An 18,260-nucleotide genomic window follows, 5' to 3' on the forward strand; every position below is an offset into this window, starting at 1 on the left:
TTTACCAATAGAGCAAGCAGGGACTGAGGAGCCTGGGGAGTGAGGTTAGCTGGATACCAGCAGAGTGGAGCACTGGTGCTCTTACTAAGTGAGGAAGGTGTGTCCAGAAGGAGGATATGATTAACTGTCCTCAACATCCCTGAAAGGAGGAGTAAGACAAGGGCAGGGAAGAGAATGCAAGATTTGGCAACAGGTAGGTCATTATGATGACTATGACAAAAGCAGTTTGAGCTCAATTCTGTCTGGAGTATAGGGAAGGAGGGCTGAGGACGTGCATTTAGAAGGGTACATAGTTCTTAAGAAATTTTTCTGAGCACATCTGTAATCCCAACTATTTGGGACGCTGAAATGGGAGGACTGCTTGAGCCCAAGAGTTCAAGATCAGCCTGGGCAACATATCGAGGCCCTGCTTTAAAAAAAAAAAAAAAGAAGTTTTGTTGAGAGGCTAGATGGATCATGGATATTTTTTTCCCCCTGTTTATCCATGTCTTCTTATTTTTCAACAATGAGCATTGATTACTTATATAATAATAATTTTAAGTCTATACACATTGCAGACAGCACCCCACTGTTTGAGAGAAAAACTGCTCCTCAGTAGAACATGGCAAACCTTCATCTTCCTTCACTGAACCTTTTCCAACCTTAGGCTTGCCATTCTCCACCAGCGCTAATGTCATGTCTCTTGAAATCAGTATTGAAGTCAGTATTTCATTCTTGCCAGTTTCCACTGTGTGTTTAAATTTGGAGTCTGGTGTCTAGCATTAGCTGGGGCGGGGGCTTCCACTCCTCTCAGCATTGGTAAGCCCCCTCATCCACCTCATCCCATGTCCAAGATCATCCAGTTACAGACTTACCATCTACCCAGTTCATTTACGGCATCAGTCCCAGAGCTGTAGAGATGCTTTTTTTCCATCTCCTACTTCTCTGGCTTTTAGCAGCACGGGATAATGGAGCAAGCGAATAGGACCTTAAAGTAGAGGGACAGGGGTTCTTTTCCCCATCTGCTACTTATTAGCTATGTGACCTCGTTCAAGTCTCTTTTCTTTTTGAGACAGGGTCTCCCTCTGTCATCTAGGCTGGAGTACAGTGGTATGATCATAGCTCACTGCAGCCTCAAACTCCTGGGCTCAAGCGATCCTTCCACCTCAGCCTTCTGAGCAGCAGGGACTACAGGCACACGCCACCATGTCCGGCAGATATATTTATTTTTATTTGGGAAGATGGGGGTCTCACTATATCGCCCAGGCTGGTCATGAACTCCTGGTCTCAAGCAACCCTCCAACCTTGGACTCCCAAAGTGCTGGGATTACAGGTGTGAGCCCTAGGCTGGCCTCAGTTTCCTCATCTGTAAAATGGGGTTAGTGAAACTCACATCCTATCAGTGGTGTGAAGGATGGGCCGACTCTTGTATTGCCTGCTGTAGTGCAATCAGCCGCTAAGGCGGCTCACTTTCCAGCCGTGCTACAATAGGTAAGAACTAGGATGCTTTAGACGTGTGACTGGGCAATGGGAGCCCCTCACATGATACCGAGATGCCAGACAGTGTCTCTCCGCACAGGGTGTGCGCTGGTCCAGTGACCCGTTTTTCCAGTCGCCCCACACCCCGGGTCCGCGATCACGCTCCCCCCACCCATAGCCGAGCCTGACGCGGCGGTGGCTCATGCGCCTTTCCGTCCTAGCCTTTAGCCACGGACCACACGTCCCATCTCAGGCGCCCCGCCCCGCCCCGCCCCCGCCCCCCGCCCCCGGCGCGCCTCCCCAGGCAGCCGGCTCGGGTGTCTGAGCGGCCGCGCCCGCGAGCCGTGAGCGCTGATTGGCCGCGACGCTGCGGCGGGCGGCCCGCGGGCGCACACACCCTCCCCGCGCAGCCAATGGGCGTGCGCACGTCACTGACCCGGAGGCCCGCGGGCCGGCAGCCCCTCAATAAGCCACATTGTTGCATGAAACTCCAGCGCAAGAGTCCCGGGCCGCCGCTGGCAACATCGTGTCACCCAGCTAAGAAAATCCGCGGGCCGGAGCCACGCGCCTGTGAACCAGAGAGGTCCCACTGCCGGAGTGGAGCCGGGCTGCGATTCTTCTCAAGTTGAGCCTCAGTGATCCTGTGGCCGAAGTTAGCGCCTTGACGTGGGAAAACCGGACACGCCGCCAGGAGAGAACTGAGGCGCCTGGTAGCAGTTGTGACACCAAAATCCTGTCTCTGGAGACCCGCGCCCTCCGCCAGCCGGGCGCACCCTAGCCGTTAGCCCTCTTTGTGCGTCGTTCGGACTCCCAGCTCCCGGCCCGGCAGCCGAGCCCCAGCACAAAGCAGTCGGACCGCGCCACCCGCCTCCCCGCTCGCGCCCCCGTTTCGGTTTCCCAACTCTGCGCCGTCGGGCCGCGGCAGAATGATTGCCTCGCATCTGCTCGCCTACTTCTTCACGGAGCTCAACCATGACCAAGTGCAGAAGGTAAGTCAGCGCGGGCGGGGCGGCAGGCTGGGCTCCGGCAAAGTGGCGTGGCCTCCAGGAGTCTTTTCCTCGACCCTGCGGGGACCTGCTCCCTCCCTACTCGGGGCCCGGGACGCGGAAAAAGTTTGGGCAGCCGGGACACTCCTGGGCGCCAGGAGCCACGTCCGCTAGGCAAGGCCGGCGAGTGCGCGCCGGCGGGGAGCCGGGGTCGCGCTCCGCCTGGCGCTCTCCCTCTCTGAGCTCCCGCACGCGCTCACGCTCTCTCCCCCAACCCCTTTTTCCCTGTTACTGGAGGGGCGGGTAACCCCCGCAGGTACTCAGGGATTGCTGCGCCCATGTGGGAGGGAGCCCCCTTCTGCAGCGCGAGTTCCGGCGAGAGCACGTGGAGAGAATCGTGGCTGCTGGAGGCTGCTCCGCTGCCGCGTGGGGCCGCCGGTGGCAGTCTGCGCTCGCGGACCGCCTGTAGGAGACCAGCGGTTCCCTTCTTCCCTGCGGCCCTGCGGGGGTGGGCTTGGGGAGAAGCTGACCCGGGAAGGAGTAGGAAAGGGGCAGAGGAACTCCGCCCGCCGCGCCCCCTCCCCGGAACTGTGGCGCCCGGAACTGAGGCTCGGCGAGGGGCGTCCCCCATCAACGCCCGCCCCCCCAAATCAACCTCGGGACCGCCCAGCCTCGTGTCCTCAGGGCCTGCCTCCGAGTCTCAGGGGAGGACTTTGGTGGTTACTTTCTGGTTTGCCCCAGAAGTTACTCGGAGAGGGCCAAGTCTACGCGTTCCTGGATTACTTGAGATTCTTGAGATTTGTGCCTTCCGAAAATGAGCTTTTTTTTCCCTTAGGCCTCGACCTGTCTGTGCCCACCTCGCTCTCTGCAGCTCCTTACGGCTGAGCGCTCGCCCCGGCCGGTTCATTTACATAAGAAAGAGCCTCAGGCCAAGCAGAGAATCTCTCATTCCCCGCCTCAGGGTATGGGGGTGGGGATGGGGCCGGGCAGGGCCAGGGGCGCGCTCAGAATTGAGTTTCTGAAATGCCTGGGATTAGGGGATTGGCTCCTGGCCCGGGCCTGGGCTACGATTTGAGGTAGGGGACAAGTTGGGAAGGGATTAGCGGGAGGGAGGTTGTTTTAGAGCTGTGAGGCAACTGTGCGTTGCTCAGTTACATACTTGAAATTTCAATGTCTGACGGGAACATATTTTTGGGAAAATGTCTTGCCTTTATCGTTCTGTACGACAACCTGCTCATATTCCCATTCTGGCGGTCCCGAGGGCATAGGAGGCATATTAATGTAGCGATGGCAGGTGAACCTCCGAGAAAAGCAGGAGTTACCCAGCCTTAAGTCTGGAGGAGCGAGCAGAGGCGGTTGGTTTACTTGGGTTTTACTGTTTGTAAATGGCTGTTATTCTCTAATTCCTGGGATATGGCTCTGCACCTTGATTCAGTTTACTTAAAAACGTGCATTTGAGCTGGCAGGATCTTGGTAACTTCTCAACTTCCAAGAACTCTTGGGGAAGGCTATCATCTCTTGGCAAGTCCTAAAATACACAGTGAAGCATCCTTAATCCCAGGGAGTTCTTCTCCTTTGGGGATTACCCCAGGACATTTGAATCCTTGCATAAATGTACTCAAACCAGAGGAGGGCACTAGGACTGGACACCCGTTGGAGTTATACCACTCTCAATCTTGGAATGGGGGTCATCTGTCTGCTCCCAGAGTGGAACGGGAATTAGCGAGGGTATCTGGAAATGAGTTGTAATCCCTGTCTTGTGGTTTATTAACTATAGCACCCTGAGCCTCTTTGGACAGCCCGTTCGTTTCTTTCTGTAAAATGCAATAATAACAGTAGACTTGTCCACTTATGGAGTTGCGATGATTAAGCACTGCAGTGTGCAACTGTCATTCCTGTAGGCTTCTTTTCCCCACCCTTGCAGCCACCTGTCAGTTTCAGAAGTGTCCGAGGACCTTTGGGTGTATTTCCTCTAAACTACCAATGGGGGCAGAATTGAATCAGGCCTTTAACTCAGTAGGTGTCAGAACCTGGGATTTGACTCCCAGCTTAGTGGCAGTTACATAGAAAGCAGAGAAAAACTCAGAGAGTATCTTGGAACCATCTTTCTGAGCTGCCGTTGGAAAGAAGAATTAAGAGGGAAGACTGAAAATTTAGTATAACTTTAGAGTCTTTTGAAAAGACCTTTTGATTTGGACCCTTCTGAAATCTCCTTCTGATAAGATATTCTGGGTTGTAGTGTGAGGACAAGGAAGGCTTGGGTTCACCTGCCCAGTGAGGTCACTCGTCATATCCTGATGGACAAGCCCAGTGTTTTGGGGCATGAGAGATGAGAATAAGGGTTATTTGCTCACTTTTGCCAGTTGACACTTTGGAACTCAGGAGTGACTGCAGAGCACCTACTATGTACCTGGCACTGTTCTAAGCTCTTTAGGTATGTCAGCTTGTTAACATTCAAATCAATCCCATGAGGTAAAGACTGATTGTTATTAGCATCCCTGTTTAACTGAGGCCAAGGGGTAACTTGCCCAAGGTCATCAGCTTTTCTGTACGAGCTGGGAATTGAAGCCATGCATTTGGCTTTAGAGCACCATGCTCTTGAGCACGTACTCGCCTGTCTCTGGGGAACGTGAGCGGGCTTCTGGCATGGGCCTGCGCCCACGCCCACTCCTGGCTGCTGGTAGCACCCCCACCCATCATGACCACAGGTGGAACTAGCTCTTCTGTTGGTTTAATAAGTGGTACCAGTACCCTCTGGCAATTCCAGCTGAGAGTCCTGGATTCATTTTCATCAACTCTCTAACTTTGTTAACTGGTCTCTGGGTTACCTTGGAGGCCTCCTAAGGGTGTCCCTAAAACTCTGGAGCCAGACTGGATCATTTCAGGAGCCCTCTACAGCTCTTCATTGCCTCTCGCTTCTACCCCCCAGCTCAGCCTCATCTTCCTCTCCATGCTTTCATTCCTCTGTCTTGCCTGTTCACACTGGGTCCTTTTGCCCTTGCCATTTTTGTGGCCCTGAACTCTGCTTGGCTTCTTTCCACTTAACCCCTTCCAGCTCAAATGCGGTTTCCTCGCTTAATTTTCTTTCTGCCTCCTTCTCCCGCTTCTGGGTGCCAACACTAGTGTGTTTGAACCTTGCATGACATTTGTTTCATTCCACCATCTGTTAGAGTCGGTGGTTTTTGGTTCGGGTTCCTTCTTCAGGGCAGGGAGAATCTCGGCTGTTAGGTTTGTTGCTGCCGTTCCTGGCCACTGGTGAGGTGTTCAGTGAGTACAAGAGTAAAGGAGGAGATCTTTCTGGAGAAAGAAGCTAAACCAGGGCTGCAGGAAGTGGAGGAGCTGGGCGCGGGCGGCTAGTCTTAGGCTAAAGGGATGGTATATGGGTGGACACTTAGAGGGAGGGACAGTTCTCAGCTATCTCTTCATCCAAAGCATGACCTGAGTCCAGTTCTGAGGAGGGAGAGAGAAAGGGAGGAGAGTTTCCTGTCCTTCAGCAATCAAGACTGTGTGTCCTCCCTGTGGACAGATAGAGGATTCTTTCTATTAATTGAGATAAGTTAGTATAGAAGATGCAGGATTTTGTCTCTTAAGAATGGAGAATCAGGGTTAACCATAGAGAAAAAATGAAGTATATACTCCTTCCTCTAGCCATTGACCAAATTGTTTTAATACACATAGACTGGTGACATTTGCACTGGAATCCTGTATAGACATAGTTCATGTAGAGTCCTTGTTGTATGAGCAAGGGGTGATCTTCAATGCTGGGCTTGAGAGGAATATCTTGGAAGCGAAAAGATTTAACAGAGACCCCAAGAATAAAGAAAGCCAAGAATTTTAATGCTTGTACAGTGAGTGCAAGGCCCTCTGAGTGTGATGTGGGAGACAGAAACCCAGACACTTTTCAGTTGTCTAGAGAGATAAAGCTCCAGGAAGAGATAATTTATGGCCGCTAAGTCAAAAGAATGAATTACCATGAGTGGGGTGGGAGTTAGAGGCCTCAAGAAACCTTGGCACATTTTGGACACCTACTGTGTGCCATGAGTCCGCACGTATGGGATTAGACTATCAAGAGTAAATTGCTGATTAAAACTTTAATATTTTTGTCTACCTTAACTTTGATTGGGCAAACTGACATTGACAGGTACAATTCACTCTATTTGTTCCATTTGTAACATCTTGTTAACCTAACTGTCCCTTTCTCTGCTCAGAAGACAACTGATGATAGTAGGAATACTTTGTAGCTTTCGTTAACCATCCATTTGTTTATATTGCCAAACTTCTATGTCAGAGAGAGCTAAGAAGCACTTTTTGTGTGTGTGTGTGTGAGACAGAGTTTCACTCTGCCACCAGGCTGGAGTGCAGTGGTGCAATCTTAGATCACTGCAACCACCAGCTCCTGGGTTCAAGTGATTCTCCTGCCTCAGCCTCCTGAGTAGCTGGGACTACAGGCGCGCACCACCACACTCAGCTAATTTTTGTATTTTTGGTAGAGATGGGGTTTCACCATGTTGACCAGGATGGTCTCGATCTCTTGACCTCATGATCTGCCCACCTTGGCCTCCCAAAGTGCTGGGATTACAGGCATGAGCCACCGCGCCTGGCATTTTTTTTCTTTTTTTTGAGATGGAGTCTTGCTCTGTTGCCCAGGCTGGAGTGCAGTGACGTGATCTCAGTTCACTACAACCTCCACCTCCCAGGTTCACACTATTCTCCTGCCTCAGCCTCCTGAGTAGCTGGCGCCCGCCACCACGCCCGGTTAATTTTTTTATATTTTTAGTAGAGACGGGGTTTTTCACTGTGTTAGCCAGGATGGTCCCAATCTCCTGACCTCATGATCTGCCCACCTCAGCCTCCCAAAGTGCTGGGATTACAGGCGTGAGCCACTGTGCCCAGGCTTTTTTTAAACATCACTTTTCAAAGATGAACTTTTCCAGTACCCAGGGGAGTTTGGGGCAATTGGAGGTCTTTTTCCAGGGGGAATCAGAGCAACACAAACCACAGTTGGCAGTGGGAGTAAGGAGATCTGATAATTGAAAGACCTTGGAGCCCCAGAAAACTGGCTTCCTTTGTTCAGATACTTCCGGTTTAAAACACCAAATCTTGATAAGAGGTTCCTCATTATCTATCGTCCTTGAGCTTTGAAGTCAGCAGGTTTGGTTTGTTTTCCAACACTGTATGTTGACTGTCTTTGCCTTTTCAAAGCTGTGGGGGTTGGGGTGTGGCAAATTAAATCCCACAGCTCACTGGACACCTCTTCATATCACACTCTGTGGATCACACATCATTCTTCTTTGCGCTGGAGTGGCTCTTTCTGCTTATCTCTAAAACAGTTTTCTCAGCCTTGGTGCTATTGACATTTTGGGACAGATACTTTTTTTGGTGAGGGGCTATGCCAGCCTATCATAAAGAGCAAGAATGTCCACCTTACTCAGATTTCCAGAGACAAAGCCTATCTTTTAAAAATTCTTCATTTAGAGCAGTAGTTTTCAACTAGGAGTGATTTTGCCCCCCAGTGGACTTTGGCAGTGTCTGGAGACATTTTTGGTTGTCAAAATGGTTTGGGTGAGTGTGTGTTACATCTAGTAAGCAGAGGCAGGTTTGGATGAGTGTGTGTTACTGATATCTAGTAAGAGAGGCTAGGAATGTTGCTGAATATCCCACCATGCACAAGATAGCTCCCCACAACAAAAAATTACCTGGCCCAAAATGTCTACAGTGTCAAGTTTGAGAAACTGCTTTAGAAGAACATGGTCCATACCCCCCACCCCCTTCAGTTTTCAGGTGTATTGCTGATGGTCATACAGCAAGTTAGTAGCCCTAGTTGGGACCAGAGCCCTGAGTTCTCAACAGTGTGCCATGTCATGGGATGGTCATAGTGGGAAATGGGCTTCTACAAAAGATGAACTTAAGATGAGGTCTACAGTTCACAGCAGTCTGCAGATGCCCACAGTCCCTTGCTGGGGGGCAGGTTTTCAGGGGACAGGAGCTAGTTGCTGTTTCTGTATTCTCAACCCGAGAAATGTGGGCAATACAAGTGCTCCAGAAAGTCAGCAAAGCCAGCAAGAGAAGTCTGCTCAATTGTCCTTGGGAGATGCTCACCCTGGTGCTGCTGGAGTTTCCATGAAGGCTGGGCATGAGCCAGGCTTCCCAACAAGGCAGACATGTGAGCTGGTGTAGTGGGAGCTCAGAAGGCACTTGAGCCGGGGAGCAGAGGAGAGACGGCAGTGACATCCACTGAGGGACAGCCTGACAGTTACTGGGAGAGGCTGTTTGATGAGCTGGAGTCAGGCTCCCTGGGGTTGAACTCTGGCTGTCTGCATAACATGCAGTGTGAGCTTGGGTCATTTATTCAACCTCTCCAGGCCTCAGTTTCTTTTCCTGATAAAATGTAAAGATTGTTTGGATAACACTTTAATATAGTATTTGTAAGAATGAAAGAGAAAGAGGGTTAAAAAGTGTGAAGCTCTGAGAACTGTGCCTGACATATAGTCAATGCTTTACGTATTAAGTATTGGTACTTAACAATGGTTCAACTTAATGATTTTTTTTGACTTTACAGTAGTACAAAAGTGATACGCATTCAGTAGAACTTGTACTTTCGTGTTCATATAACCATTACAGTATTCAGTAAATTACATGAGATATTCAGCACTTTATTGTAAAATAAGCTTTGTGTTCGATGGTAGGTTAGGTGTATGAAATGCATTTTTGACTTACTAATCGGGACATAACCTCATTGTAAGTCGGAGCATCTGTACATAATGAGAGACACAGTCTTAGATGTCCCACTGCACTGTCCGCCTGGGCAGGAGCAAAAAGAGGCCCTGCTTTACCCTGGATAATTCCCAATAGCTTCTTTTAGAGTAAGTGGTTTCAGGTCCATTTGAGTCTCTGTCTGACATTGGATTGAATCAGAGGACAGAGAAGTCAGAAGGATGGAAAGTTCCTGAAGCCAGGGAAGAAGGATGTGCCCACCCTGCTTCTTTGTAGAGGTTTCTAAAACCTTCTTTTTCCTGGGCTTAGGAGATCCATCCTTAAGCTCTTCCTCTAAATTGCTTTTCTTCTGGTCTTCTACGGAGGTGGCACTCCCATTCGAGGTCTCTGGGATGCCTGGGACATTGCGCCTCAGGTTGAAGCATCCTTGCGATGCCGCAGGAGACACAGCCGTGCTGAATGATCAGTGTTAGTTCCAGCTCCTTTTCACTGGAGAAGCCTAACCTCTCTCTCCCCAGTAACTAACCCAGAGAAGAGCAGAGGCTTCAGAGGGCAGTTGTGGAGGCTGCTTACTTGGGATTTTGTATTCTTGTGCTGTGGAGTTTGTCATTAAATACTTGTTCACTCATCCTCACATCTCTCCCAGACCCCAGCTTTCCACAGGGGAAATCATTTGCAGTGCCCTGTGCTGACGAGTCACAGGACCCGCCATGATAGGTTTGGCCCCACCGACCTCTGGAATTTCACAGAAGGGAATGGCCATTCTCACATTCTTTCAGCAGATTGGGTGAGGTTCCCTGGGCATCCTGGGCTTTGGCAGACAGCTCTTTGCCTCTCATACAGCTGTTGAGCTGAGCCCAGGGTGCCCTGGGTTCTTGATGAAGCCCAGGGGGATTCTGCATGTGGAACCCATATCCTCCATCCCACCTCTTGAACAGCCGTTGCCTTATCCACGTCAGGAGTCAGGAGTCTTGGCCCTGTTCCGGTGAACAGAGAATCTCATTTCCCCTAAAATGCTGCCCTCTTTTAGGGGTGGTCACTCATTTTGTTTGCAGATGGATCTCTAAGCATTTCCCGGACATTCTTTCCCGCCTTGGTTAAACCTTATCTCAGCATTAACCAGGAGAGTGAGTCAGGCTCTCAGAACCTGGCTCTGGAAGCCCTTGGGGCCCACCCACCTCCCGCCCACCCAGCCTTCCTGCCTTTCCACCATTTCTGCCCTGGATGCTTGGAGGTGGTCCATGTTCTTAAAAGGCCTTTTCCCAATCCCTTCCTTCTGGCATCTCCATATTGTCTGAAGGAATAAAGCCAGATGAACCATCTGACAGCTTTAATTAGGGTTAAATGAGGGCATTCGAAGCTGCCACTTTTCCTTCTTTCCCATTTGAGGGACTTCCTCTTCCTGCTTCCTGTTTCCTCCCAAATTTTTCTGTCTCAGTCCCCTCCACGAAGTCCTGTAGCCTCTTCCCATCAGCTCCATGTATAGTAACACAGGCCACCCTCAAGCTGCCCTCCAGGTAGGTCCTGTTATTATCTATTATTCAGATGAGGAGACCAGGCACAGAATAGGATAGTACCTTGCCCCACGGCAAGTCAGAATCCAGACCCACACAGTCTGACTCCAGAGCCAGTGCCCTTAACCCCCAGCACAAAGCTGCAGGGACAACTAGAGACAGTCATTTATGTTTCAGTTTCATGGGATATGAGTCAGGTATCAGCTGGGAAGGGACCTTTGGGACCACATAGTCTAAACAAACCCTTCATTTTACAGTTAAGGAAACCAGATATTGTGTACTAAGGGATCATCAGCCCAAGCTCACATAGGATAAGCCCCAGATCTGGAACCCAGTTTCTTGATCCCCATCATGTTTTTTTAAAACACCATTTGTGCAGCATGAAGGCTTATCATTTTAGGTGTCAGTTTCCCAAGCTCAAAGGCAGGATTTACTTAGCTGTATCTAGGGGGCTGCCCTAATTAATTGTCCAAACTGAGCCGCTTTTTAGAATGGAAGAAAGCACTGTCAGTAGTAGTTATGCCGTGAGCACAGGTGTAAACTGAGATTGTCCTGGGTAAACAGGGAAGTGTGGGTACCTTGCCTGTGGTGGGTGCGATCTTGGGGTGGATGGGGGAGACTGGGACAGACCCAGAGGCATTTGGTCCAGCAAGTGGACCGCTGGCAGCAGACAGGAGTGGGGAGTTCAGATGCCACTGTGGGACAAGAGGCTCAGAGGCAGATTCTCGTCCCTGGCCTGGGGCTGTCGAGGGGTAGGCGGAGTCTGACTTCTAGGGGACCTAGCATCCTAGGCAGGGCAGACAGGTAGACTGGGAGGAAACCATGCTGCTGCGGGGATCCCATGCAGTGTGGCGCAGGCCTGAAGAGCAAGGTCCGACATAGAGCACCTGGTCAGTCAGGAGCAGCCAGCTCTTCCCCTTCACCAAGTTACTTTTCCAACTTTTCTCTTTGGTGTTCCCATAGCCCCTTGTGTGTAACTATAACAAAGGTTTCTTGAGCACCTATTATATCTCTAGTATTGAGATAGCTGCTGCTATGACTGGAGAGAGGCCATTTGTGCTGGGCTATGGAGGGTAAGTGGGAGTTTGTTAGACAAGGGGAGGGGACATTCTGGGCAGTGAGGCCAACACACACACATTTCTAACCAAGACAAACACTCCTCAGATTCACATTGATGTATGTGATTTAAGTGATTGTAAATCCATGTTTTATTACTGTAAAAGAAGCTGCCCATTGCTCTGCCCTTCCCGTCAGTTTGTAATTACTTATTAATGTATCTGTCTCCTGCCAATAGACTGAGCCCCTTGCTGGCAGAGGCCGGTGTCTCCTTTATACCAGTATCCTCAGTGCCCAGCCCTGGCATGCTCAACTTGGCGCTCAGTCAATATCTGTTGGCAGGTGAACTGTGCCAGGGTCACGTGCATCTGGGACATAAGCCCCCTGCTGCCCCGCAGTTGGAGCAGAATGTCTGAGGACAGGAGGACCCCGGACTGGGTGTCCCAAATGTCCATCTCCTAGACCCTGGACAGGTGCTGCTGCTTAAGGTCTGTCTGGCTGTAACTTGATGCAGCTGAGAGTGAGTGAGAACTGGAAGAACAGGAAGTCCTGTGACTCACAACACTGCAACAGGATCCTGGAGGAGTGGCCCGTATGCCTCCCTGGTCAGCTCTGCGCTTACCTGCCGCCCCGGGCTTGTGAGTCTGCAGTGTGTCAGAGCTGGCATTGGCCTGAGGTGGCATGGCTGCCCTGGCGAGGATAAGTTCCTTGTCCCATCTGAAGAAGTGGCATAGCAGATCTGTCAGTTTCGGTCAGTGGGCTTTCAGAGACTTACAGAATCCATGTTCTGCCGTGTGTCTTCCCCCGGCTCATCTTTTTTTTTCTTTTTATCAGAAACATCTCGCCCTGCTCTGGCAACTTTGTAGAATAAACTTGCTGCTCTTTGTACAGCCTCAGCCTTTCCAGGAGGAGTCTGTGAGGGCATTATTATTAATGAGGTAACTGACAGCAGTTGCCTGGCTTTCCCAGGATGGGCGCACCTGTGCCCTAGGTTAGGGCACTCAGCTGGTCACTGGATGCTATAGGCCTTACAGGGACTAGGCCTGTGATTTGGGGACGCTTCTCCAAGCCTTGGTTTCCTTGTCAGAGATTTGTGGTAAAACACTGGCAAAGGAATAATGCAAAAATATGAAATTCTTTTGAAATTCAGTTGCAAGCATGTGTCAGCACGGGGTCACTGGAAGTGTTTGCGTGGCCAGATTTAAATGATGGGTCTCTCTTTGTTTGGCCTCTTTTGACCTCTTTAATCTTCTTTGGCTCGTTGACCGTGTATAGTGGGTAAACTAGGGCCAAGTCAGTGCCACCTGCCTTTTTTTCTTCCAGCGTCTTGAATTGAAGTATAATGCACATGGGAAACTGAACGTACCGGGTAACCACATCCAGATCCAGTAACAGATCATTACCTGAACCAGCCCCACATTGTCCTACCCACCACCACCAAGTGTAATCACCATTCTGACTAACAGCATAGGTCTGTTTTTGTACTTAATATAAATAGACTCATGCAGGATATAAAAGATGCCTTTTGTGTCTGGCATTTTTCACCCAGCATTTTATTGTATTTTGAGATTCACCTATGTGGTTGCCTATGGTGGTAGGTGGTGCATTCTTGTTGCTGTATACTATCTCTTGCACCGCTCTGGCTTGTTTGTTTGTTTGTTTTTTTGAGACTGAGTCTGGCTCTGTCGCCCAGGCTGGAGTGCAGTGGCCGGATCTCAGCTCACTGCAAGCTCCGCCTCCCGGGTTTACGCCATTCTCCTGCCTCAGCCTCCGGAGTAGCTGGGACTACAGGCGCCCGCCACCTCGCCCGGCTAGTTTTTTGTATTTTTTAGTAGAGACGGGGTTTCACCGTGTTAGCCAGGATGGTCTCGATCTCCTGACCTTGTGATCCGCCCATCTCGACCTCCCAAAGTGCTGGGATTACAGGCTTGAGCCACCGCGCCCGGCCTTGTTTGTTTGTTTTTAAGAGACAGGGTCTTGCACTGTTGCCCAGGCTGGAGTGCAGTGGTGTGATCATGACTCACTACAGCTTTGGCCTCCTGGCTTCAAATGATCCTCTCGCCTCAGCCTCCCAAAGAGTTAGGATTACTGGTGTGAGCCACTGTGCCCATCCCACCACCCTGTTTCAACTGTGGTTGGTTTAAAGCAGACGAAAGTAGTCATAATAAGGCCCCTGACTTCCAGAAGGTATGGTCCTTTCTAAGTTTCTGTCAAAGGGGCCAAATAGGAGTGTTGACCTAATATATAGATGACCTGATTGTATCTTCAGGACAAGAACATGCATGTTAAGAAAGGTGAAGTTCAATCAATTGGTCTTCTAGGGTCTAGAAGCTAAAAGGTAGGATTTTTAGCTGTGGTCATCTAGGGCTGCCTGGAGAGAGGGTTCTAGATAATCAATTAGAAATATCCCAAGACCAAAGAGTTGAAGTTCAGCTGTGCCACAGGCATCCTGCATCCTTTGCTTTGATGCTTCTATGCTTGCGGAGTAACTTCCTTATCCTATTTGATCACTTGAATTCAGCCCTCTACCTGGAGGGTGTGCCCTGTAGACACAAGTGATGAACATTTGCTTATTCATGTATTATGTATTTTCTACTTGCTTACTAAAAGGATTTGGTGATTTGGTTCAGCTTTCAGTAAAAAGATTTCTAGAACAAGAGTCATCAAACTGGCAGAGATGATTACTGAAAAACTTGACAGGCCTGGTGTGATGGCTCATGCTTGTAATCCCAGCACTTTGGGAGGCCAAGGTGGAAGGATTGTTTAAGGCCAGGAGTTTGAGACCTGTCTGGACAACACAGTGAGACTCTGTATCTACAGAAAAAATAAAATTAAAAAATCAGCTGGGTACAAGGGTGCATACCTACAGTCTTAGCTACTTGGGAAGCTGCAGTGGAAGGATCACGAGCCCAGGAGTTTGAGGCTGCAGCCTAGGAGTTTGAGGCTGCAGTGAACCATGATTGCATCACTGCACTCCAGCCTGGGCAACAGAGCAAGACTCTGTCTCTAAAGTTAAACAAACTTGACGGAGCTCCAAGCTTCCTGACAGTCAAGGCAAAAAGGATAGCTCTCTTTGAGTCAGTCATTTTCATCCCATCGGCCTATAACAGGAAGCACAGTGTCTGGGCGGCCAGACTTTCTCCTGACACTAAACCCTACTGGGGACTGAATGGCTAGGGAAGTGTTAGTGAAAGACACAGCAGCTTTACACGGTGCAGAGGTCTGTATAGTCTTTCCTGTGAGCCCTTGATTAAAAGTGATAGAATTAAACCTGTGAAGCATTTCCTGGGGAGCTAATATAAGGTTGTAAAGGTGAGGAGCTTTCTGTTCTTGGAATTGGTAATTTCCCAGGGTCTTGGGGGCTTGTCCATGCCTCCTGAGCCTTTTCACACTGCTGTCTCTAAGTCAGCATTTATCTGCTGAGATGGCTGAGCTCCAAAACTACCCGCTTTGATTGCCGGTCTCTCAGGCCACTTAAATCTGTGACCCTTCCCATGGGCTGCCTTGTATTGTGCCTGACATTCTTATCTGACAAGATTTATCTCTCCACGCATTCTAGAGACACTCATTGGTCTATAATATGAGCCAGCTTCTTTGGTATAAAGTCCTAGAGAGCAGAGCTGTTGATTTCTTAAAATTTTTAAAAATTATAAAAAAAATTAATCACAAAATTTACCATTTTAACCATTTTAAGTGTATAATTTAGTGGCATTAAGTGTATCATTCACATTGCTGTGCAACTACCACCACGATTCATTTCCAGAATTTCTTATAAAATTATGTTTCTGTACACTGTAGTGCTTTGTATATAATAGCTGTTCCATAAATGCCATAACATGGAAGATGTTAGGTTTGCAACAGTAGTCAGATTCAGGGATTGAATGATATGGATCTTACAGACTCAGACATTGAAATTTAAGGTTTCGTTTCTTCTACACTTCCCTTTTAAACCCATTAAGGCACTCAAGGTAGGATCTGTAGTACTTTATATGAAAACTGTCAAAATTGGAATATTGCTGTCTTCTGGATGTAAATAATATGATCAAGGCCAGGTTCCCACAGGGACCAGATGGGGTGGGCTCAGGATCCAGGCAATGGCACCAATCTTTCAGTTGCATTGGGCCTGCAGAATGAGATGGGTGCTTCTGGACCAGAAGGGTTGACATTCATCCGGGTGATCCATATTCTAGTTTCAACTGTGTGACCTGGGTTGAGGCTGCTCCCCGATGGGCCTTGGTTTCTCTGAGATCCCTTTCTTGCACTCACCTCCAGGCCATTCCTGAGCTCCTCCATACCTGGCTAGGACTGTGTCTGGCCCACCCTGCCCACTGCATACTTCAAAGTGGAGCCTCCATGAGTGTCCTCTTTTGTTCTCTCCATTCCTTGGTTTCTGACAGTGACACAATTTCCTCTCCTTTTTTAAGTGCTGGTCTGGAAGAAAATGCAGGTACTTAAGGGGATAGGTGTTAATGGCTTCCCATTTTGGATATTATCTTAATTCCTAGAGAGTATGGGGTTAATTTCTCTTTAGGGCTTACCCTGACACCATCCCCAATTCTGTAGAGGAAGCGGGCATGTCAGACTGGTATGTTATGGGAAAAACTGAAACTGACCAAAATTACCCAATGAGGAAGCTCTAATCTAACCCTTGCTGAAGAGATATCAACTAACAGTGCTATCTCTTTCTGTCTAACACACACCCTCTCTTCCTGGGCTGGCAGGTTGGCAGACGAGAAGGTAACCCGTTCCTCAGCCAGGCTGTGCTCTGGCCTGCCTCTGATTCCCCAGCCTGGAATGCCCCCTCCCCCTTTCCTTCTCTCTCCCAGATAGAGATTTAAAGAGAAACAGCCTTGTCCACGCCTATCACAGAAAGAGAAGGAATAGTTTGGGGAAACAGCCTCTGCTTTGTGACTAAGGAGGGTTGAGAAATGTCTGATTGCCTGAAGGTGCCCCTGGGTGGAGAGAAGCCTTAGAAGAAAGAAGGGGTGGAAGGAAAGGGGAGGGTGATAGAGAACTCGTTTGTCCCCACAGTTATGCTTATGACTATCCTGTGGGGCTTTGTGGAGAGGAAACTGAGGTTCAGATTAAGAGTGAGTTCTCTAATGTCGCACAACCTCTAATGAACGCCACCACTAGGATTTGCATACTGGTGTTTCTGATGCCAGAGCACTCCCGTCACCACCACAAGCTACAAATCGAGGGTTGACCTAAATGAGTCTGCTTTGATAGTTTCCAGAAACTTACATCTCTTAACAACAAATGTAGGGTTTGTCTTCCCAACTCCCAGCAGTCTGGATCAACACAGGATTCCTTCACAGGGACACAGCTGGCCTAATATCTTAACCACTGATTCTCAAAGATCCCAGGTAGAAAAGTGGTATGCAGAGTTGATCAGAACAGGGCCAACCACGAGCACATTATTGGCATATTGGAAACCCGCCAGAAGAGAGGGGAAAGTGTTTGAGCCCCAGCCCTCGAGGTGTCATTTGGTTAGTCTGGAATGGATCCTTGGAATTCTTACTGTTTTTTTTGAAAGCTCCTCTTGTGATTCTGATGTGCAGCAAGTTTGGAAACTCTTACCACAAGTGACAGGATGGAGATTAGGCAGAAGTATCAGAAAGCAGATTTATCTTTGATTGAGGAAACTTTGAAACAAGTAGAGCTGTTCAATAATGGAATTTAGAGAAATAGTGCGCCTCTCAGGATTGGAAGTATTCAAACCTCTGCTGGATGACTAGGTGGAGAGAGACAAACTAGATAAACTCGAATACTATGTTTAGTGGGATTTTTGAACTAGTTACCCTAAGGGCCTTTCCTTTCTAAGGGTGAATACTTTTAAGCTGCATTCCCACTGCTGTGTGTACATCTGCTATCACCTGCTTGGCTTTCTCCCTTGACATTGGGCCTGGTGCTCCTTCCAATGATGGCACTGTGGGTGAAAGTTGGCAAGATTCTGAAAATTGCATGCATCTCCTTCCCAATCCAGGAAAATCATCTTTGTATGGTGGCTGCTTCTTGTTTCTGACTTCCGCTTCCCTTGGCTACCAACACAGCAGTGCCCACCAACACAGCAATGCCTACCAGGGCTGGGTGGGCTCCACTGGTGTGTTTAGGAAGCTGTGACATTAAGTGATTAATTATTAATTATCCCTTCCTGAGTGGCCCCAATAAGCTGAGTGAACACATCATCATGCCCTGGTGCCATCTATTCTCAAGTTTTTTTTTTTTTTTGAGACAGAGTCTGGCTCTGTCGCCCAGGCTGGAGTGCAGTGGCTGGATCTCAGCTCACTGCAAGCTCTGCCTCCCGGGTTCACGCCATTCTCCTGCCTCAGCCTCCCGAGTAGCTGGGACTACAGGCGCCCGCCACAGCACCCGGCTAATTTTTTGTATTTTTAGTAGAGACGGGGTTTCACTGTGTTAGCCAAGATGGTCTCGATCTCCTGACCTCGTGATCCGCCTGCCTCGGCCTCCCAAAGTGCTGGGATTACAGGCGTGAGCCACCGCGCCCGGCTATTCTCAAGTTTTGATAGTT

General features: G+C 49.2%; 1 protein-coding gene across 2 annotated transcripts in view; it reads left to right on the plus strand.

Annotated features, from left to right (window-relative positions):
* Nucleotides 1–450: 450 nt before the first annotated feature.
* HK2 (hexokinase 2) overlaps nt 451–18,260 on the plus strand; it is a 58,762-nt gene continuing 40,952 nt past the window's right edge. Inside the window, exon 1 of one of the 2 annotated variants that reach the window (XM_025354393.1) lies at nt 451–2,447. In XM_025354393.1, coding sequence (XP_025210178.1) covers nt 2,385–2,447 — 63 coding nt within the window. In that variant the 5' untranslated portion in view covers nt 451–2,384. Of the gene's footprint in view, nt 3,142–18,260 lie in introns of both variants that reach the window. The other variant, XM_025354394.1, reaches the window with a different exon arrangement.

Source organism: Theropithecus gelada, chromosome 13 (assembly GCF_003255815.1).
Source record: "Theropithecus gelada isolate Dixy chromosome 13, Tgel_1.0, whole genome shotgun sequence".
NCBI lineage: Eukaryota > Metazoa > Chordata > Mammalia > Primates > Cercopithecidae > Theropithecus > Theropithecus gelada.